This window comes from Tachysurus vachellii, chromosome 18 (assembly GCF_030014155.1).
Source record: "Tachysurus vachellii isolate PV-2020 chromosome 18, HZAU_Pvac_v1, whole genome shotgun sequence".
Classification (NCBI taxonomy): domain Eukaryota; kingdom Metazoa; phylum Chordata; class Actinopteri; order Siluriformes; family Bagridae; genus Tachysurus; species Tachysurus vachellii.
In genome coordinates, this window is record NC_083477.1 from 377,501 (window position 1) to 400,000 (window position 22,500).

Here is a 22,500-nt window from a genome sequence, read left to right on the forward strand (position 1 = left end):
TGTGAATCATCATCAGTCTGTACGTGTGTGTGTGTGTGTGTGTGTGTGTTAGTTACTGATCTGCTGAGCAAATAAGAGAAGCATCTAAAGGAAGACATCCAAACACAAACAGGTTTTGACATTAATTCTGTTCTGTCTTTGTGTGTGTGTGTGTGTGTGTGTGTGTGTGTGTGTGTGTGTGTTCTCTCTCTTTGGTTTTCTGAATTAATCCAAAAAAATATGTATATGAAGCTTCACAATTTTGACAGAGAGCAGCAGAGGAGAGACACAGGAAGAAGATTACGGTTTAGAGGTTCATGTGTGTGTGTTTGAGGCTGTATGATGGCCAGCTGTGTAATTACGAGCCATTTCTGATGTCCAGCTGTGACACACACTCGTCTCTTGTGTGTGTAAATAGCTGTAGGTGATCTTTGGCCTCGACTTCGTCTCTTTCAGCCACTTTATTTTTCTCTCTCTTAAAATACGGCGCTTTCCCTTTTACTGGCATTAAGTGCAGATCTGACACTGACTCTGTGTGTCATCCCAGTAACCCCCTCCCCCTCCCCCAGTGTCTGAAGAGAAGTTTCTCAACCCCACCTTCTCTCTTTTACTCCATCTAACTCTCTCTATCTCTCAGTCCAACAACAAATGGAGCAAAGGGTCCAAGAGGCAGGAGGGTACAACAATAGAGAGACAGAAGGACGAGTGGATTTCTCACGTCCAGCACTTGTTTGTCCAGCAGGTGAGTCTTTATCCATTCCTCTCAGATCAGTGTTTATGAGCACATTTACAGTGAATTCAAGGTATTTATTTCAGTACAATTTAGAATGAATTCATTTCAGATCAGGTTTAAAGTTTAAATAAAAATGAAACTCTGCTGCTGTCCTTAGGTTGGATGGTGGTTTTTGAAAGATGGAGATAAAGATGATGGTGTTGAGAGAGATGTTGGAGATGGTGATGGTTACAGAATAACTTTTTCACTGATCAACAGGATAAAAACCAGATAAATGAGTAAAATTTAAAAAACTTAATTATATTTACTTTAATATAGGATTTAGTTTTATTTTATATTATATGTTCATTTGCAAATGTTATTTAGGAGGTGTATGAAGTGTTGTCTACGAAGAACGCAGCATCATGCTGAACCTCCAACACACCTGGACGAGTCCCGATACCTGGTACCATGAGAACAACAGCATCACGCAGCATGGCACAGGTACAGGGACAGGAACCCGGTAGAACTTTATACTGAAGCCGTACATACATTACAGCGGCTCTGTGAGAGAGAGAAAGTATTAAGTTCTGTATCTTAATCTGTGTTCTTTAGTCAGGATGAAGGCACACATTTTAGAAAACTTCTGTAGAAGTCTGTCTCTTTCAGATGGCTGTGTGAAGGACGTGAACTGGGGGACGGGGGGACGAGGAGAAGGAGGAGGAGACAGGAGGAAGCAGAGAGACAGAGACGAAAGGGACGATGCTCAGCTTCAGCTCCAGCTGAAGAGAAAACTGCAGAGGAACCGTACAAGCTTCAGCCAGGAGCAAATCGACGCTCTGGAGAAAGGTTCTCCAAAAAAAGAACCTACAAAAAGAGCATGGTCCTCTCATCTCCTCATGTTAAATCTGTACTTCATGTTTCTTTCTCTCAGAGTTCGAGAGGACTCATTATCCCGATGTTTTCACCCGAGAAAGACTGGCCTCCAAAATTGACCTTCCTGAAGCACGTATCCAGGTCAGAACATGTCACTGGTCTCTCATCAACCTCACATGAGCCTTTTATGAACAGTTGATGAAGCAGATGTGAAGCTGGTTCCGTCCCTGTTCTGAGTATCTGTGAGCCCATGAATAATGCTCAGTAGAATCAGAGTGGCTCTGCTCACTGACCTATGCTTTAATGGATGATTGACAGGTGTGGTTCTCCAATCGGAGAGCTAAGTGGAGGAGGGAGGAGAAGCTGCGCAACCAGAAGAAGCTGGGGGGCGGGACTTCATGTTCTCTAACTCACACACCGCTCAGCACATCCTTCAACCCGCCTGTCTATCATCCTTACCATGGCAACGCCTCCGGTCAGCAGCTCAGAGATTTATTTGTATCATACATAACATATGTGTTGTGTGTTGTGTAGTGTTCTATTGTGTTGTATAGTATTGTAATGTTTTGTATAATGTTGTATAGTGTTGTATAGTGGTTTATAGTGTTATACAGTGTAGTATAGTATTGTATTGTGTTGTATAGTGTATAGTGTTGTATAGTGTTGTATAGTGGTTTATAGTGTTATACAGTGTAGTATAGTATTGTATCATGTTGTATAGTGTTGTAGTGTTGTATAGTGTTGTATCGTGTTGTATAGTGTATAGTGTTGTATAGTGTTGTATAGTGGTTTATAGTGTTATACAGTGTAGTATAGTATTGTATCGTGTTGTATAGTGTTGTATAGTGTTGTATAGTGTTGTATAGTGGTTTATAGTGGTTTATAGTGTTATACAGTGTAGTATAGTATTGTATCGTGTTGTATAGTGTTGTATAGTGGTTTATAGTGGTTTATAGTGTTATACAGTGTAGTATAGTATTGTATCGTGTTGTATAGTGTTGTAGTGTTCTACAATGTTGTAGTGTTGTACAGTGTTGTACAGTACTGTATAGTGTACAGTGTTGTACAGTGTTGTATAGTCTACAGTGTTGTACAGTTTTGTACAGTGTTGTATAGTGTTTTATAGTGTTGTACAGTTTTGTACAGTGTTTTATAGTGTTGTACAGTGTTTGTATAGTCTACAGTGTTGTACAGTGGTGTACAGTGTTCTATAGTGTTGTACAATGTACAGTGTTGTACAATGTACAGTGTTGTATAGTGTTGTACAGTTTTGTACAGTGTTGTATAGTGTTGTACAGTGTTGTATAGTGTTGTACAGTGTTGTATTGTGTCGTACAGTGTTGTACAGTTTTGTATAGTGTTGTACAGTGTTGTACAGTGTTGTATAGTGTTGTACAGTGTTGTATAGTGTTGTACAGTGTTGTATAGTGTTGTACAATGTTGTACAGTTTTGTACAGTGTTGTATAGTGTTGTACAGTGTTGTATAGTGTTGTACAATGTTGTACAGTTTTGTACAGTGTTGTATAGTGTTGTACAGTGTTGTATAGTGTTGTACAATGTTGTACAGTGTTGTATAGTGTTGTACAATGTTCTACAGTGTTGTGTTGTGTGAGTAATTAAAGTCTTGTGTTGATTCTCAGGCTCCACACACTGTCACACGGACTCGTCTCTATGTGTGTTCAGCTCACTGTCTGTCTTCTCTCCTCTACAGGTAAAAACTGTTTTAGAGTACTGTTAGAGTACCATTAGAGTGCTGTTAGAGTACTGTTAGAGTACCATTAGAGTACTGTTAGAGTACCATAGAGTGTTGTTAGAGTACTGTTAGAGTACCATTAGAGTACTGTTAGAGTGTTGTTAGAGTACTGTTAGAGTACCATTAGAGTACTGTTAGAGTGCTGTTAGAGTACTGTTAGAGTACCATTAGAGTGCTGTTAGAGTACTATTAGAGTACCATTAGAGTGCTGTTAGAGTACTGTTAGAGTACCATTAGAGTACTGTTAGAGTACCATAGAGTGTTGTTAGAGTACTGTTAGAGTACCATTAGAGTACTGTTAGAGTACCATTAGAGTGCTCTTAGAGTACTGTTAGATACTGTTAGAGTACCATTAGAGTACTGTTAGAGTACCATTAGAGTGTTGTTAGAGTACTGTTAGAGTACCATTAGAGTACTGTTAGAGTACCATAGAGTGTTGTTAGAGTACTGTTAGAGTACTGTTAGAGTACTGTTAGAGTACCATAGAGTGTTGTTAGAGTACTGTTAGAGTACCATTAGCGTACTGTTAGAGTACCATAGAGTACTGTTAGAGTACCATTAGAGTACTGTTGGAGTACTGTTAGAGTGCTGTTAGAGTACTGTTAGAGTACTGTTTTAGAGTACCATGAGAGTACTGTTGGAGTACCATGAGAGTATTGATTTAGAGTTCTGTTTTAGAGTACTGATTTAAAGTACTGTTAGAGTACCATTAGAGTACTGTAGAGTACTGATAGAGTACCTAGAGAAACCTTTTAGAGTATCATTAGAGTACTGTTTTAGAGTACTGTTAGAGTATTGTTAGAGTACTAGAGAATCATTTTAGTGTACTGTTAGAGTACATTTAGAGTACTGTTAGAGTACTAGAAAAACCTTTTAGAGTGCTGTTAGAGGACCACTAGAGTACTGTTAGAGTACCATTAGAGTACCATTATAGTACCATTAGAGTGCTGTTAGTACTAGAAAAACTTTTAGAGTACTGATAGAGTACTGATAGAGTACCATTAATGTACCATTAGAGTACTGCTAGAGTACAGTTAGAGTATTATTAGAGTACTGTTAGAATATTATTAGAGTTCTGTTAGTGTACTGTTAGAGTTCTTTTAGAGAGAACTGGTTCAAAGTTGGTTCCACTGGCGAACCTTCTAAGAACCGGTTTGCCTTTCCACCGGCTAGAGAGCATCACAGAGCCGAGTGTGACGTCACTGTATACGTGTCATGTTACACAGCAACTTTAGCACAGCAGCGACTCTGACCCACTCACCAACACCTTTATTCATTTTACTACAGATCCCTAATGATTAATACAGAATGTAAACCTGTACAGAATTATAGAATATACAAGAATTATAGAATATACAAGAATTATAGAATATACAAGAATTATAGAGTACAATTTTCTTTCCAACATTTATAAAAGAAAAGTAAGATATTTAACAAAAATTGTTTTCTTCTTAGTAGGATGAAGCTTAAAGATCTCTGTGTGTGTGTGTGTGTGTGTGTGTGTGTGAGTTCTTTTAGAGTATTATTAGAGTACTGATAGAGTACTGATAGAGTACCATTAAAGTACCATTAGAGTACCGTTAGAGTATTATTAGAGTACTGTTAGAATATTATTAGAGTACTGCTAGAGTATTATTAGTGTACTGTTATACTGATAGAGTACCATTAAAGTATCATTAGAGTACTGTTAGAGCACAATTAGAGTATTATTGAGTACCATTAGAGTACTATTATGCCTTTTTTCCACCGGAAAGAACCGGGTGCTGGTTCAGAGCTAGTACTGGTGCTGGTTCAAAGTTGGTTCCACTGGCGAACCTTCTAAGAACCGGTTTGCCTTTCCACCGGCTAGAGAGCATCACAGAGCCGAGTGTGACGTCACTGTATACGTGTCACGTTACACAGCAACTTTAGTGCAGCAGCGGCAAACAGAAATACATCAACAATGGCGGATGTTGTTTTACTGTTAATGCTCATGGCTTTGCGAACATACATTGGCATCCAAACGCAGCAAATCCAACGTGTACGTGCAGCTCCATGTAATCTGTATAAACGGAGGTTGTAATCGATAAAGTACATAACGTTATTTTATCATTAACACAGAAAAAAGTTAGCCTTAGCATGTAGCTTCCTACTATCATGTGTGCTGATAATGTATCATATCGCGGTAAAGTAGAAGTGTATTAAACATTAGTATACTTAAGGTACATTATCAAATGTGCTAACAGTAGCCCCGCCCCCAGACGCTAACAATAGCCCCGCCCACAGCCCCTGACACAAGCGGTTCTTAAGTCTAGACCAGCAACGTTTTGGTGCTACTTAAGAACCACTTTTCCTGGTTCAGAGCCGGTGCTTTGGCGGTCGAAACAGAAAGAACTGGTTCTAAATTAGGCTCTGGCTCCGAACCAGCACTCGAACTGCCTCAGTGGAAAAGGGGCCTTAGAGTACCGTTAGAATATTATTTGAGTTCTGTTAGAGTATTATTAGTGTACTGTTAGAGTACTGTTAGAGTATTATTAGAGTACCATTAGAGTACTGTTAGAGTATTATTAGAGTACTCTTAGAGTACTGTTAGAGTTTTGTTAGAGTATTATTAGAGTACCATTAGAGTACTATTAGAGTACTGTTAGAGTACTGTTAGAGTACTAGAGAAACTGTTTTTAACTTGATTCAAAACACAAAGTCGGATTGAACCCGTGCACTATTAAACACGCTGACTGACACACTATCGCCCTCTTGTGGCCTATGGGGGAACTGATTCGCTGATTCTTTATATAAATTCTATACGTATATACACCCACGCAATGCAACATAACACAACACACACACACACACACACACACACACACACACACTTTTTATGCAGCTCTTTGCATTTGTTTAAATGTTTAAAGTGTTGTACTGTGTGTGTGTGTGTGTGTGTGTGTGTGTGTGTTGTGTTTTTCTCTGTGGTTCCACCCTGTCATTATGTTTATGATCTCGTGACACACAGTCACCAGGTTTTGAGCCACAGAAACACACCTGAAAGGTGGAGCTGAGACACATGAGGAGCTCAGTGAGGTTCAGGATCTTCACAGCTGCTGTTGTGACTTTTACACGTTTAAAAGAATCTGATTTAATCACTCTAAAGGCCTGGTTCTGGTCCGGACACCTGCTCGGCTCTGACCCACTCACCAACACCTTTATTCATTTTACTACAGATCCCTAATGATTAATACAGAATGTAAACCTGTATAGAATTATAGAATATACAAGAATTATAGAATATACAAGAATTATAGAATATACAAGAATTATAGAGTACAATTTTCTTTCCAACATTTATAAAAGAAAAGTAAGATATTTAACAAAAATTGTTTTCTTCTTAGTAGGATGAAGCTTAAAGATCTGTGTGTGTGTGTGTGTGTGTGTGTGTGTGTGTGTGTGTGTGTGTGTGTGTGTGTGTGCCACTTAAAACACATTTCAGTAAAGAATCCATTTTAAGTGCAAATTTAATTTAAACAGCTACAAAATAGTTCTACACACAGACACACACACACACACACACACACACACACACACACACACACACAAAGACACACACACATATTTACATTGTTTATACAATTGTGGGTTAAGGGCTTTGCTCAGGGGCCAAGCAGTGGAGATTTGTGGCCCATTTATTGATGCACTGATCCATTAATAAAGTGATATTTCTGGGGAACTTGTACAGCTTTATTTTCACACTGATCTCTGTGTTATTTTATTGAGTTTGACTAGTTAACTTTGGAAGTGATGTAAAGCTAATACCATTTCTCACAGGAGCTAAACAAATAAAAATATTAGACAGGCCACGCCCACAGGAGACAAGCCAGCTGTGAGAACAGGGTAACGTCTGACACTGCTTGATTAGATTATATTATTCTCTCTTCTCTCAGTCAACCTCCTCTTACTCCACCATGTTGTCTCCGCCCCCTTCTGCTCCTCCTCATCTACCTCATAAATATGATCCCGCCTCTTACTCCGCCCCCCACCTGCCTCCTCCTACAGCTGGCACGAACACAGGTGAGTTTTCTTTTGTATTCCATGTGTTTCATATAAATTCATGTATTCTACTGATGTGAAGTCTTCCTCTGTGGTGTGTGCAGGTTTTCTTGCCAGTGTGTCGCTCTCAGGGGTTCAGGCTGGAGATCAGGACCTGAGTTTGGGTCAGTACTGGACCAGACTGCAGTGAGATGCAGAACCAGAGCATCAGACAGAAAGACATCATCAGTGACCTCTGAAGCTATGATCCACAAGCCACTCCATATTTTACCATATTTTATTCCTTCAGCCCTACAGGTTTTACAACAGAGCGTACTGCAGTGAAGGAAACCTTTATATGACATTAACATGTTCAGCTGCACAGATGGTCCACTGTGTGTTAAACATCTGATCTGCTCTGTGTGACAAGTCGAAACCCTGTTAAATAATAACAGCAATAATCTGTAATCAGAGTGAAAGTAGACGGAGCCCATGAGGAGTAGAGTGAAATTAGATTAGAGTTTACTGATTAATTACTGAAATTATTCATAAATATCTTTAATATGCTTTTTATTTATTTATTTAAAAGCATTTGTTTCTTGCTATATATTTACACCTGTGTGTGTGTATGAGCAGAATAAGATTATTTGTAGTACTAAAAGTGAGCTTCAGTGGAGTGTGTGAACATTTTGTCACTAGAGCAGAGTGTTTTTAGTAAAATTTTAAAATCTATGATTTTTTTATTATTATTTAATTATTAAAGATTGAAATGTAAACAACTGTGTGAGAATCTGTCAAATAAAATAAATGTGTGTGTAGTGTGTGCGTGTGTGTAGTGTGTGTATTTAGTGTGTAGTATGTGTGTAGTGTGTACACTATGTAGTGTGTGTAGTGTGTAGTGTGTGCGTAGTGTGTGTGTGTGTGTAATGTGTAGTGTGTTTGTGTGTTTAGTGTGTGTGTAGTGTGTGTGTAGTGTGTGTGTGTAGTGTGTGTGTAGTGTGTAGTGAAGCTCATCATTGCAGTTCGGGCGTTTGCTGTTTATTTCTTGCTGTCAGTGAACAGTAGCATTTCCTGCCTGACTGTGGATTTCCTGTTTTTGTTAACTTACATTACCAACACACACACACGCACACACACACACACACACTGAATATAATGCAGTGCTGTAGAGAGACACAGAAGTTTGACTTTAATCCATTCTTCACACTGATAATTTTCCTCAAACAGAAAGGATCCCAAGGATTATTCCTATTACACCACAGCAGATTATGAACAAGTTCAATGTTTTGTTTATAAATTAATATTTTTCCTTTTATGCGCTTAATGTTGTTATATGACTTCCTGTTTTCTGTTCTGTGAGCTCTAAACACTCGTCCCCTCAGCAGTCTCTCTTTATTCTCTCAGCTCTAAACACTCGTCCCCTCAGCGGTCTCTCTTTATTCTCTCAGCTCTAAACACTCGTCCCCTCAGAAGTCTCTCTTTATTCTCTCAGCTCTAAACACTCGTCCCCTCAGCAGTGTCTCTTTATTCTCTCAGCTCTAAACACTCGTCCCCTCAGCAGTCTCTATTTATTCTGTGAGCTCTAAACACTCGTCCCCTCAGCAGTGTCTCTTTATTCTCTCAGCTCTAAACACTCGTCCCCTCAGTGGTCTCTCTTTATTCTCTCAGCTCTAAACACTCGTCCCCTCAGCAGTGTCTCTTTATTCTCTCAGCTCTAAACACTCGTCCCCTCAGCGGTCTCTCTTTATTCTCTCAGCTCTAAACACTCGTCCCCTCAGCGGTCTCTCTTTACTCTCTCAGCTCTAAACACTCGTCCCCTCAGCTGTCTCTCTTTATTCTCTCAGCTCTAAACACTCGTCCCCTCAGCAGTGTCTCTTTATTCTCTCAGCTCTAAACACTCGTCCCCTCAGCAGTCATTTTTTAGTCTCTCAGCTCTAAACACTCGTCCCCTCAGCAGTGTCTCTTTATTCTCTCAGCTCTAAACACTCGTCCCCTCAGCGGTCTCTCTTTATTCTCTCAGCTCTAAACACTCGTCCCCTCAGTGGTCTCTCTTTACTCTCTCAGCTCTAAACACTCGTCCCCTCAGCAGTCTCTATTTATTCTCTCAGCTCTAAACACTCGTCCCCTCAGCAGTCTCTCTTTATTCTCTCAGCTCTAAACACTCGTCCCCTCAGCAGTCATTTTTTAGTCTCTCAGCTCTAAACACTCGTCCCCTCAGCAGTATCTCTTTATTCTCTCAGCTCTAAACACTCGTCCCCTCAGCAGTGTCTCTTTATTCTCTCAGCTCTAAACACTCGTCCCCTCAGCAGTGTCTCTTTATTCTCTCAGCTCTAAACACTCGTCCCCTCAGCAGTCATTTTTTAGTCTCTCAGCTCTAAACACTCGTCCCCTCAGCAGTGTCTCTTTATTCTCTCAGCTCTAAACACTCGTCCCCTCAGCAGTCTCTCTTTATTCTCTCAGCTCTAAACACTCGTCCCCTCAGTGGTCTCTCTTTATTCTCTCAGCTCTAAACACTCGTCCCCTCAGCAGTCTCTATTTATTCTGTGAGCTCTAAACACTCGTCCCCTCAGCAGTGTCTCTTTATTCTCTCAGCTCTAAACACTCGTCCCCTCAGCAGTCTCTCTTTATTTTCTCAGCTCTAAACACTCGTCCCCTCAGCAGTCATTTTTTAGTCTCTCAGCTCTAAACACTCGTCCCCTCAGCAGTATCTCTTTATTCTCTCAGCTCTAAACACTCGTCCCCTCAGCAGTGTCTCTTTATTCTCTCAGCTCTAAACACTCGTCCCCTCAGCAGTGTCTCTTTATTCTCTCAGCTCTAAACACTCGTCCCCTCAGCGGTCTCTCTTTATTCTCTCAGCTCTAAACACTCGTCCCCTCAGCAGTCTCTATTTATTCTGTGAGCTCTAAACACTCGTCCCCTCAGCAGTGTCTCTTTATTCTCTCAGCTCTAAACATTCGTCCCCTCAGCAGTCTCTCTTTATTCTCTCAGCTCTAAACACTCGTCCCCTCAGCGGTCTCTCTTTATTCTCTCAGCTCTAAACACTCGTCCCCTCAGCGGTCTCTCTTTAGTCTCTCAGCTCTAAACACTCGTCCCCTCAGCAGTATCTCTTTATTCTCTCAGCTCTAAACACTCGTCCCCTCAGCAGTGTCTCTTTATTCTCTCAGCTCTAAACACTCGTCCCCTCAGCTGTCTCTCTTTATTCTCTCAGCTCTAAACACTCGTCCCCTCAGCAGTGTCTCTTTATTCTCTCAGCTCTAAACATTCGTCCCCTCAGCAGTGTCTCTTTATTCTCTCAGCTCTAAACACTCGTCCCCTCAGAAGTCTCTCTTTATTCTCTCAGCTCTAAACACTCGTCCCCTCAGCAGTCTCTATTTATTCTGTGAGCTCTAAACACTCGTCCCCTCAGTGGTCTCTCTTTATTCTCTCAGCTCTAAACACTCGTCCCCTCAGCAGTCATTTTTTAGTCTCTCAGCTCTAAACACTCGTCCCCTCAGCAGTGTCTCTTTATTCTCTCAGCTCTAAACACTCGTCCCCTCAGCAGTGTCTCTTTATTCTCTCAGCTCTAAACATTCGTCCCCTCAGCAGTCTCTCTTTATTCTCTCAGCTCTAAACACTCGTCCCCTCAGCGGTCTCTCTTTATTCTCTCAGCTCTAAACACTCGTCCCCTCAGTGGTCTCTCTTTACTCTCTCAGCTCTAAACACTCGTCCCCTCAGCAGTCTCTCTTTATTCTCTCAGCTCTAAACACTCGTCCCCTCAGCAGTCTCTCTTTATTCTCTCAGCTCTAAACACTCGTCCCCTCAGCAGTCATTTTTTAGTCTCTCAGCTCTAAACACTCGTCCCCTCAGCAGTATCTCTTTATTCTCTCAGCTCTAAACACTCGTCCCCTCAGCAGTGTCTCTTTATTCTCTCAGCTCTAAACACTCGTCCCCTCAGCTGTCTCTCTTTATTCTCTCAGCTCTAAACACTCGTCCCCTCAGCAGTGTCTCTTTATTCTCTCAGCTCTAAACATTCGTCCCCTCAGCAGTGTCTCTTTATTCTCTCAGCTCTAAACACTCGTCCCCTCAGAAGTCTCTCTTTATTCTCTCAGCTCTAAACACTCGTCCCCTCAGCAGTGTCTCTTTATTCTCTCAGCTCTAAACACTCGTCCCCTCAGTGGTCTCTCTTTATTCTCTCAGCTCTAAACACTCGTCCCCTCAGCAGTCTCTATTTATTCTGTGAGCTCTAAACACTCGTCCCCTCAGCAGTGTCTCTTTATTCTCTCAGCTCTAAACACTCGTCCCCTCAGCAGTCTCTCTTTATTTTCTCAGCTCTAAACACTCGTCCCCTCAGCAGTCATTTTTTAGTCTCTCAGCTCTAAACACTCGTCCCCTCAGCAGTATCTCTTTATTCTCTCAGCTCTAAACACTCGTCCCCTCAGCAGTGTCTCTTTATTCTCTCAGCTCTAAACACTCGTCCCCTCAGCAGTGTCTCTTTATTCTCTCAGCTCTAAACACTCGTCCCCTCAGCGGTCTCTCTTTATTCTCTCAGCTCTAAACACTCGTCCCCTCAGCAGTCTCTATTTATTCTGTGAGCTCTAAACACTCGTCCCCTCAGCAGTGTCTCTTTATTCTCTCAGCTCTAAACACTCGTCCCCTCAGCAGTCTCTCTTTATTCTCTCAGCTCTAAACACTCGTCCCCTCAGCAGTGTCTCTTTATTCTCTCAGCTCTAAACACTCGTCCCCTAAGCAGTCTCTATTTATTCTGTGAGCTCTAAACACTCGTCCCCTCAGCAGTGTCTCTTTATTCTCTCAGCTCTAAACACTCGTCCCCTCAGCAGTCTCTCTTTATTCTCTCAGCTCTAAACACTCGTCCCCTCAGCAGTGTCTCTTTATTCTCTCAGCTCTAAACACTCGTCCCCTCAGCAGTGTCTCTTTATTCTCTCAGCTCTAAACACTCGTCCCCTCAGCTGTCTCTCTTTATTCTCTCAGCTCTAAACACTCGTCCCCTCAGCAGTGTCTCTTTATTCTCTCAGCTCTAAACATTCGTCCCCTCAGCAGTGTCTCTTTATTCTCTCAGCTCTAAACACTCGTCCCCTCAGAAGTCTCTCTTTATTCTCTCAGCTCTAAACACTCGTCCCCTCAGCAGTCTCTATTTATTCTGTGAGCTCTAAACACTCGTCCCCTCAGTGGTCTCTCTTTATTCTCTCAGCTCTAAACACTCGTCCCCTCAGCAGTCATTTTTTAGTCTCTCAGCTCTAAACACTCGTCCCCTCAGCAGTGTCTCTTTATTCTCTCAGCTCTAAACACTCGTCCCCTCAGCAGTGTCTCTTTATTCTCTCAGCTCTAAACATTCGTCCCCTCAGCAGTCTCTCTTTATTCTCTCAGCTCTAAACACTCGTCCCCTCAGCGGTCTCTCTTTATTCTCTCAGCTCTAAACACTCGTCCCCTCAGTGGTCTCTCTTTACTCTCTCAGCTCTAAACACTCGTCCCCTCAGCAGTCTCTCTTTATTCTCTCAGCTCTAAACACTCGTCCCCTCAGCAGTCTCTCTTTATTCTCTCAGCTCTAAACACTCGTCCCCTCAGCAGTCATTTTTTAGTCTCTCAGCTCTAAACACTCGTCCCCTCAGCTGTCTCTCTTTATTCTCTCAGCTCTAAACACTCGTCCCCTCAGCAGTGTCTCTTTATTCTCTCAGCTCTAAACATTCGTCCCCTCAGCAGTGTCTCTTTATTCTCTCAGCTCTAAACACTCGTCCCCTCAGAAGTCTCTCTTTATTCTCTCAGCTCTAAACACTCGTCCCCTCAGCAGTCTCTCTTTATTCTCTCAGCTCTAAACACTCGTCCCCTCAGTGGTCTCTCTTTATTCTCTCAGCTCTAAACACTCGTCCCCTCAGCAGTCTCTATTTATTCTGTGAGCTCTAAACACTCGTCCCCTCAGCAGTGTCTCTTTATTCTCTCAGCTCTAAACACTCGTCCCCTCAGCAGTCTCTCTTTATTTTCTCAGCTCTAAACACTCGTCCCCTCAGCAGTCATTTTTTAGTCTCTCAGCTCTAAACACTCGTCCCCTCAGCAGTATCTCTTTATTCTCTCAGCTCTAAACACTCGTCCCCTCAGCAGTGTCTCTTTATTCTCTCAGCTCTAAACACTCGTCCCCTCAGCAGTGTCTCTTTATTCTCTCAGCTCTAAACACTCGTCCCCTCAGCGGTCTCTCTTTATTCTCTCAGCTCTAAACACTCGTCCCCTCAGCAGTCTCTATTTATTCTGTGAGCTCTAAACACTCGTCCCCTCAGCAGTGTCTCTTTATTCTCTCAGCTCTAAACACTCGTCCCCTCAGCAGTCTCTCTTTATTCTCTCAGCTCTAAACACTCGTCCCCTCAGCAGTGTCTCTTTATTCTCTCAGCTCTAAACACTCGTCCCCTAAGCAGTCTCTATTTATTCTGTGAGCTCTAAACACTCGTCCCCTCAGCAGTGTCTCTTTATTCTCTCAGCTCTAAACACTCGTCCCCTCAGCAGTCTCTCTTTATTCTCTCAGCTCTAAACACTCGTCCCCTCAGCAGTGTCTCTTTATTCTCTCAGCTCTAAACACTCGTCCCCTCAGCAGTCTCTATTTATTCTGTGAGCTCTAAACACTCGTCCCCTCAGCAGTCTCTCTTTATTCTCTCAGCTCTAAACACTCGTCCCCTCAGCAGTGTCTCTTTATTCTCTCAGCTCTAAACACACATCCTTAAAGGAAGATTTAGAACCATATCATTGTCTTGTAAAAATTTGTGTATCATCAGTGGAGTGTGAGCTGTACACGTCCCTGTGAATGAATGTGTGCTGCTAAAGAAACAATAATGTATCAGATTGACAGTGTTGATTTGGGAAGTTTTATAAAATGTCACATAAGAAAAGAATATAAACTAATTTTAAGTCATAAGAAAGTAAACTGGATCTGTGTGATTGTGTTAAGAAGAAATGGGAAAATATCTGATGATTACATGAACATGTTTGCCTTCTCCTGACAAACACACTACACACACTACACACACCCTATAATAACTCTCCTATCTCTTTGTTGTGTGTTTGTGTGTCTCAGGAGGACGTGGTGGTGTCCTGTCCTTCTCATTCAGACATTTTTTCTGTCCAATTCTGCTGATGAGGTTTTTAATGGTACCGATTAAAGCTGCTGTTAACAAGCTGCGAACACGCCGTCACGTCTCCCACAATCCCCCACAGACACACAACTTATCTACAGCTCACCTCATCTCGGACATCTCGATCACGCCCTCTATCTGTTCATCTCTTACACAAACACACACACACACACACACACAGCAGAGGTTTTTTTTTGCACTAAAGCAATGTTCACTAACAGTCTCTCTGTATGTCTTGGTTTCTGTGTCCATCTGTCTCAGTTATTCTCTCTGTCTGTTGTGTGTCAGTCAGAACACTGAGTTTTCTCTCAAAACCTGTTACAAAATGTATTAAAAATACTGACAATGTTTGTTGTTCGTCTCTCTCTCTCTCTCTCTCTCTCTCTCTCTCTCTCTCTCTCTCTCTCTCGCTCTATTCTGCTGTCCGTGTCTAAGTCTTTGTCCTCTTATAAATCCTCAGTGTTTTTGCTCTTTGAAATTTGTTTTCTGTCAATTTATCTTTAGCTTTTTGTATGTATTTTTCTGTCTTTCATTCTTTTTTCTCTTTTCTCTTTGTACTTCTATTTGCTGTTCTCTCTCTCTCTCTCTCTCTCTCTCTCTCTCTCTCTCTCTCTCTCTCTCTCTCTCTCTGAGTTTTTCTTTTGTGTTTTTGGGTTTGTTTGTTTGTGTGTGTGTGTGTGTGTGTGTGTTGTGTTGGCTTCCTGTCGGAGGGGAAGTGCCCCACCCGGCCGTGTCGGTCCCTGTTGGTTGGTGTATCAGGGGAAACAGTGATTTGAGGAGTGATAGTGAGGCAGAGGGACAGATGGAGGGAGCGCGGGACGGGATGAAGGAGAAGCACTCTGGGACGGGGGGCGGAATGGGGACAGAGGGTGGGGCTCACACACAGGAAGTGCAGCAGCTAAATAAAGCAAGTGGGGATGAAGAGGGTGAAAGGACAGAGGTGCAGAGCACAGACGAGCACACTGACATGGGGACAGAGGGACTGAGGACGAGTAGAGATCATCACATCAAGATGAAACTCTGTAAGTGTGTGTGTGTGTGTGTGTGTGTGAGTGTAAGAGAGCAAGAGAGAGACAGAGAGAGACACAGAGAGAGAGAGAGAGAGAGAGAGAGAGAGAGAGAGAGAGAGACAGAGACAGAGACAGAGACAGAGAGATTCATTTGATCTGGTTAGTAAAACTTTCAGGAACGTGTCTGTGCTTGACTTGCTGCATGTTCTTTTCTTTTCTTTTCTTTTCTTTTCTTTTCTTTTCTTTTCTTTTCTTTTCTTTTCTTTTCTTTTCTTCTCTTTCCTGCATGTTCAGAGTGATTGTAGGTGCTGATGGAGGATTGTTCCGGATGCTTGCTTGATGCGTCTCACTTCTCTCTTCTCTCGGTACTTTCTCACGATGGTGATCACTTATTTTCCTCTCTTCCTCTTGCAAGTAGAATGTCTCATGTTTTACAGCTGTGTGTGAACAGGATTAGATGACTTTATGCATTAATGTGTTGCTTTTTATTTTGCATAATGTATTCATATTAGGTTTTTTTGCCTAATAAGAGTTGCACTGATGATTTATTTCCTCATTGTTCAGTGTTACTGATGCTGCATTTGTGTTGTCATTTCTCTCGTTCACAGCCGTCCATCAGCGCGTTTCCTCCTGTGTCTCTCCTCTCGTCTCCTCGTCCTCTCCCAATCCTTGTACCAGTGTCCGGTCTGGTTGTGACGCTGGACGGGGTTTGGGGGGGGATGAGCGAGGACACGTGTACATCATGTACAGTGATGGCCACATTCAACAATCATCCTAGAAAAGAAAGCTCTGTAATCTCCATTGTGTGTATGTGTGGATGCTGTACTCTGTACTGTGTGAATAAACTATTCAACTTCTATTGTTTATATAGACGTCTTTATGGGACATCTGATTTTTGGACTCATGGACATACAAATCAATCATAAACATCACACTCACAACACTACTGCACGACACAGTATACCAGAACCGTGTGCAGCACAGGTCGTCATGGCAACACAGCATCATCCCACAATAGCGTCCGTTGCACTTTTGTGTAACATCTTATTAAGTGTAAGAGAGGCTGGTGGGTGAATAACTGATTATAGAGAACAAGAACTAGAACAAGAACTTGCTTCATGACCTTAATGAGATTATAAACTAATTAACAAAAGTATGACGTGTCAAAAAGCATTTATCACCATTTCAGCCCTATATTTGTGACACGGAACATAACGATATTAAACAACTTTTCTTCAGGAACGTGGAGTTACATTAAACAACACAGAGTTAAGGACTGAAAGTAAGTTTGTCCTGATCACATAAAGTACACAGCTTACAGACAACACAAAACACTACAGGACGTGAAACAGCGCCGACTAGTGTTCAGTCTGTAAGTGACCATGTCGTTGTTTACTAAAGTGTCGTGTGTTAAGGTTTTAGAGTGAAACTATTAGAGACATGCTGTAATATAGAGCAGTAACTGTAGTGTTCTTTCAGCCTGTTGTTGATTCTTTTTCTCTAACACCAAGTCCTGATGTGTTGTTTTCTTTAATTACACACTGCCTTTTAATGACGTAACCATCATAACTGTATATTACTGTATATATTTATAATTATGTAAATGGTCACAACTTAAACACTTAATGCAGCTTTAGTAAAGTGTTGCTATTTAAATAAAAGGAATGTTTTTGCTCCTATAAACTGATATTTACGGTAAATACCACACTGTGATTATAGACGCATTCCTTCACCCTCTGAAGGCACAAATATAAATAATAATCTCACATACAGTTAACACTAAACTTTTAGCTAACATTCACATTTCCAACATTTTATTCTACAATCAGCTTTAGATCTTTAGTGATGTTAGCTTACACTTGTAGCCTCCTTACTATGTAGTACTTTAGTACGCACTACTGAATAGTGACGTAAGTCTTGCCTTCACAGCGAGGCGGCGTTGCGTAGCAACCAGGGAAGCGTGCTAGTTTTAACTACTAGTTAGTACGGAAGTGTGGAGTTATACGGTGAACCAATGGTAGTGCAGCAAAGGGGCGGAGCCTCAGTCAGGACTCAACTACACAATGGAGTGTAAACGAGTGGGATAAAGATACGGGAGATTTATTTACTAATGACAGGATTTAACACCAATATTACAGACGACAGTGTTGATTTACTCTTTAGTCATAGACCTGACATCATCTTACAGTGTTACTTATAAGAGTTACCTACGTGCTCCAGGGCTGTGGTGTTGAGCCGGTAAGTTTGCGTGAAAGCCGCAGTGTTCTTAAAGTGTTTATAAAGTGTTTATAAAGTGTTCATACAGTGGTGTTCATACAGTGTTTATACAGTGTTTATACAGTGCGTATACAGTGGTGTTCATACAGTGTTTATACAGTGTTCATACAGTGTTCATACAGTGTTTATACAGTCTTTATACAGTGCGTATACAGTGGTGTTCATACAGTGTTTATACAGTGTTTATACAGTGCGTATACAGTGGTGTTCATACAGTGTTTATACAGTGTTCATACAGTGTTCATACAGTGTTTATACAGTGTTCATACAGTGTTCATACAGTGTTTATACAGTGTTCATACAGTGTTCATACAGTGTTTATACAGTGTTTATACAGTGTTCATACAGTGTTCATACAGTGTTTATACAGTCTTTATACAGTGCGTATACAGTGGTGTTCATACAGTGTTTATACAGTCTTTATACAGTGCGTATACAGTGGTGTTCATACAGTGTTCATACAGTGTTCATACAGTGTTTATACAGTCTTTATACAGTGCGTATACAGTGGTGTTCATACAGTGTTTATACAGTGCGTATACAGTGGTGTTCATACAGTGTTCATACAGTGTTCATACAGTGTTCATACAGTGCGTATACAGTGGTGTTCATACAGTGTTTATACAGTGTTCATACAGTGTTCATACAGTGTTTATACAGTCTTTATACAGTGCGTATACAGTGGTGTTCATACAGTGTTCATACAGTGTTCATACAGTGTTTATACAGTCTTTATACAGTGCGTATACAGTGGTGTTCATACAGTGTTTATACAGTGCGTATACAGTGGTGTTCATACAGTGTTCATACAGTGTTCATACAGTGTTCATACAGTGCGTATACAGTGGTGTTCATACAGTGTTTATACAGTGCGTATACAGTGGTGTTCATACAGTGTTTATACAGTGTTCATACAGTGTTCATACAGTGTTTATACAGTCTTTATACAGTGCGTATACAGTGGTGTTCATACAGTGTTTATACAGTGCGTATACAGTGGTGTTCATACAGTGTTCATACAGTGTTCATACAGTGTTTATACAGTCTTTATACAGTGCGTATACAGTGGTGTTCATACAGTGTTCATACAGTGTTTATAGAGTGTTCATACAGTGTTTATACAATGTTTATACAGTGTTCATACAGTGTTCATACAGTTTGTACAGTGTTCATACGGTTTGTACAGTGTTCATACAGTGTTCATACGGTGTTCATACAGTTTTTGTACAGTGTTCATACAGTTTTTGTACAGTGTTCATACAGTGTTCATACAGTGTTCATACGGAGTTCATACGGTGTTCATACGGTGGTGTTTATACAGTGTTCATACAGTGTTCATAGTGAGTTTGTACAGTGTTTATACAGTGTTCATACAGTGCTGTTTATACAGTGTTCATACAGTGTTCATAGAGTGTTTGTACAGTGTTCATAGAGTGTTCAGTAGTAAAACCAGTGTGTTTTTGTGTAGTGAATCTGTCCCACATCTGGACCCACAGCACCGGATGGCCGCCTCGACATTGAGCTGACACTAAAATCAGTACCTCAGGTATGGAGGACAACAACAACACTCTAATCTTAACACTTTTACTCTTTAAACACATCCTGAGACCCGTACGCTAATGTTGTGTACATTACAATTTCTACTGACTTTCTCTTAATTCATAGCTGATAACAATAAATTTAATCAGTGTTTTCAAGGAAACAGTTTGGAAAAAGAATTAAACCTAACAGTCCTCATATAAGGTTGGTACAATAAATATATATAGACAATGAAGTTGTGAGAAAATGTTATGTCTTCATATGAGGACATTCGGGTCTCAAGAGGTTAAAGTTAATGTGCATGCTTGCCCTAGTGAAGTTTGTGAGTGTTTGTGAGTGTTTGTGAGCGTTTGTGAGCGCCCCCTGGAGTGAAACTACAAACACTACACACATACTACAATAACAACTCACTGTATAACCTGCATACCACAAGTCTAAACACTATAAATACATCGCTACTCACTCTGTGTGTGTGTGTGTGTGAGAGAGAGAGAGAGAGAGAGAGAGTGTGTGTGTGTGAGAGAGAGAGAGTTTGTGTTTGTGTGTGTGCGTGTTTGTGTGTGTGTCTGTGTGTCTGTGTGTCTGTAAAGTTTAGCTTTAACATGTTATGTAAAGTCTGAGAGAGAGAGACAGAGAGAGAGAGAGAGAGAGAGAGAGACAGAGAGAGAGAGAGAGAGAGAGAGAGACAGAGAGAGAGAGAGAGAGAGAGAGAGAGAGAGAGACAGAGAGACAGAGAGAGAGAGAGAGAGAGAGAGAGAGAGAGAGAGAGACAGAGCTCTGATCTGATCTTCTGTGTTTATTATTTCTTCTCCACTGGTCTGTGCTGTGAATCACTTTATTTCCTGTTCTGTAACACAGCGTGTTCTCGAGCAGGTTACAGACTCCACATGTTGGTCATGTTCAGTAGATCCCTCTGCTGGATCAGATCTTGTCTCAACACACAGAAAAAGAACTTCTGATCTTCTGTACTAATGATTTATAGCCTGATCCACGTCCCACATTCACTAAAGTTACACACCACCCAGAAAGCAGAGCAACACTGAACATGTTATTGTCTTTCTTTTTAAAAGATCACACACACACACACACACACACACACACACACACACACACACACACACACACACACAGAGGTGATAAAGAGGAAATGATGTCAATAATAATAATCTCATTATATTCAGTTTATATAATATTTATTTCTCTCTATCTCTCCCTCTCTCTCTCTCTCTCTCTCTCTCTCTCTGTCTCTCTCTCTCTCTCTCTCTCTCTCTCTCTCTCTCTCTCTCTCTCTCTGTCTCTCTCTCTCTCTCTCTCTCTGTCTCTCTCTCTCTCTCTCTCTCTCTCTCTCTCTCTGTCTCTCTCTCTCTCTCTCTCTCTCTCTCTCTCTCTCTCTCTCTGTCTCTCTCTCTCTCTCTCTCTCTCTGTCTCTCTCTCTCTCCCTCTTACTTTCTCTCTCTTTCTCTCTCTCTCTCTCTCTCTCTCTCTCTCTCTCTCTCTCTCTCTCTCTCTCTCTCTCTCTCTCTCTCTCTCTCTCTCTCTGTCTCTCTCTCTCTCCCTCTTACTTTCTCTCTCTTTCTCTCTCCCTCTCTCTGTCTCTCTCTCTCTCTCCCTCTTACTTTCTCTCTCTTTCTCTCTCCCTCTCTCTGTCTCTCTCTCTCTCTCCCTCTTACTTTCTCTCTCTCTCTCTCTCTCTCTCTCTCTCTCTCTCTCTCTCTCTCTCTGTCTCTCTCTGTCTCTCTCTCTCTCTGTCTCTCTCTCTCTCGCTCTCTCTCTCTCTCTCTCTCTCTCTGTCTCTCTCTCTCTCCCTCTTACTTTCTCTCTCTTTCTCTCTCCCTCTCTCTGTCTCTCTCTCTCTCCCTCTTACTTTCTCTCTCTCTCTCTCTCTCTCTCTCTCTCTCTCTCTCTCTCTCTCTCTCTCTCTCTCTCTCTCCCTCTCTAACTTTCACTCTCTCCCCTCTCTTCATCTTCACTCACACACATCCACTCTCACACATTTTTGAAGAATACAGTGCTGTGTGTGTGAAATCCAGCATCTTTTCCACAGTTCACTGATAACTATTTTCAAACGAGGGTTGATGACCTACTTATGAAACACTTCAACTAGCACACGTTCTCCCCTGTTTGTTGTGTGTGTGTGTGTACGTGCATGTGTGTGCGTGTGTATGTATGTGTGTATGTATGCGTGTGTACGTGTGTGTGTATGTGTGTGTATGTGCATGTGTGTGTGTGTGCGTGTGTATGTATGTGTGTGTGTGTGCGTGTAAAATACACACACAATACACACACAATACACACACAATACACACAATTTCTCTGGACCACCTCACAGTCTCCTCTTTTCTATTGTAATTATTTCACAGATTAATTTTCAGAAATATGCAAGGAGGATTGTTTGTGTGTTGAGGTTTAGAGATACACAGCGAGTGTGTGTGTGTGTGTGTGTGTGTGTGTGTGTGTAATCCTCAGGTTTCTTACATTACATCAGGAACTTAAAAACAGTGAAGAAGGTAGAGACCTGGGTTCTGTGCCCCAAAAAGCCTGGAACCTCGTGCTCTAGAACCTGTCAGGAGTTTAGTGTTCAGCTGAAACAGACGTCTCTGCAGGAGATTTGGTTGATGAATGAATCCTTGTTAAAATGTCGTGATGACACAAATCTCTGAGTCTTTATGACTGCTGATGGTTTTATTATCTAACATTACACACGTCTCAGGTTCCACTTAAATCAGTTTTAATGGAGTACATTAAAGAACGTGGGACGAACCTGTGACCTGTCGTCTGTGATGAATCCAGAACATCTGAACCATGTGAAGTCCTTGAGCTGCTCACGTGATTTACAAATTGTTCATTAATTGTGGGGATCTTGAAGGCGTGTTGTTCACACTGTGAGATATAACTAACACACACACACACACACACACACACACACACACACACACACACACACACACACACACACTGCAGTGCAGGAGAACAGGCTCAGGTAAGTGTTTTAGCATAACACAGGATATTAATGTTCACTTCATCAGTTTGGCGTCTTGTTGTTTCGCCTCTGATTATTTTAAACTCTGAGACTGGAGGCTTCTGAAATAAATGCCTCAGGAGATTGCACAAGTCATTAGATCTGTTTATTGTCAGTAGAGCATCTCTGGACACGTCCCTGTGAATTTGCGGTTGCTATAGAAACAATAAAGTATTAGAACAGTAATATAAAGCTGTGCTACTGTTACAGAGAATTAATGAAC

The 22,500-nt window shown here is 41.5% G+C and overlaps 2 protein-coding genes across 6 annotated transcripts in view; both read left to right on the top strand.

Moving 5' to 3' along the window:
• The first annotated feature begins 318 nt into the window (after window positions 1–318).
• Window positions 319–8,085, top strand: pax10 (paired box 10). Of its 4 annotated transcripts, none has more exons than XM_060892465.1 (9): window positions 319–721; window positions 870–990; window positions 1,079–1,195; window positions 1,361–1,540; window positions 1,626–1,708; window positions 1,886–2,042; window positions 3,209–3,279; window positions 7,236–7,362; window positions 7,446–8,081. In XM_060892465.1, the coding sequence occupies exons 3-9, from the start codon at window positions 1,117–1,119 to the stop codon at window positions 7,529–7,531; spliced, it is 783 nt and encodes a 260-aa protein (XP_060748448.1). In that variant the 5' UTR covers window positions 319–721; window positions 870–990; window positions 1,079–1,116; the 3' UTR covers window positions 7,532–8,081. The 4 variants fall into 4 exon arrangements, with proteins under 4 accessions (XP_060748448.1, XP_060748449.1, XP_060748447.1 ...); XM_060892466.1 differs by having other exon boundaries at window positions 870–933; XM_060892464.1 differs by having other exon boundaries at window positions 870–1,195.
• Window positions 8,086–17,493: 9,408 nt separating this feature from the next.
• LOC132861484 (uncharacterized) overlaps window positions 17,494–22,500 on the top strand; it is a 10,409-nt gene continuing 5,402 nt past the window's right edge. Inside the window, exons 1-2 of one of the 2 annotated variants that reach the window (XM_060893035.1) lie at window positions 17,494–17,680; window positions 19,188–19,265. The gene's annotated coding sequence lies outside the window, so the exon portion shown is untranslated. The remainder of the gene's footprint in view (window positions 17,681–19,187; window positions 19,266–22,500) is intronic. The other variant, XM_060893036.1, reaches the window with a different exon arrangement.

What these genes read in the sequence shown, in the direction of transcription:
- pax10 (XM_060892464.1), top strand. Translation starts at nt 1,117, where the DNA reads ATGCTGAACCTCCAACACACCTGGACGAGTCCCGATACCTGGTACCAT. An exon ending in AATCGACGCTCTGGAGAAAG is followed by an intron (nt 1,541 to 1,625) that starts GTTCTCCAAAAA and finishes TCTTTCTCTCAG; the next exon opens with AGTTCGAGAGGACTCATTAT. An exon ending in TTCCTGAAGCACGTATCCAG is followed by an intron (nt 1,709 to 1,885) that starts GTCAGAACATGT and finishes GATGATTGACAG; the next exon opens with GTGTGGTTCTCCAATCGGAG.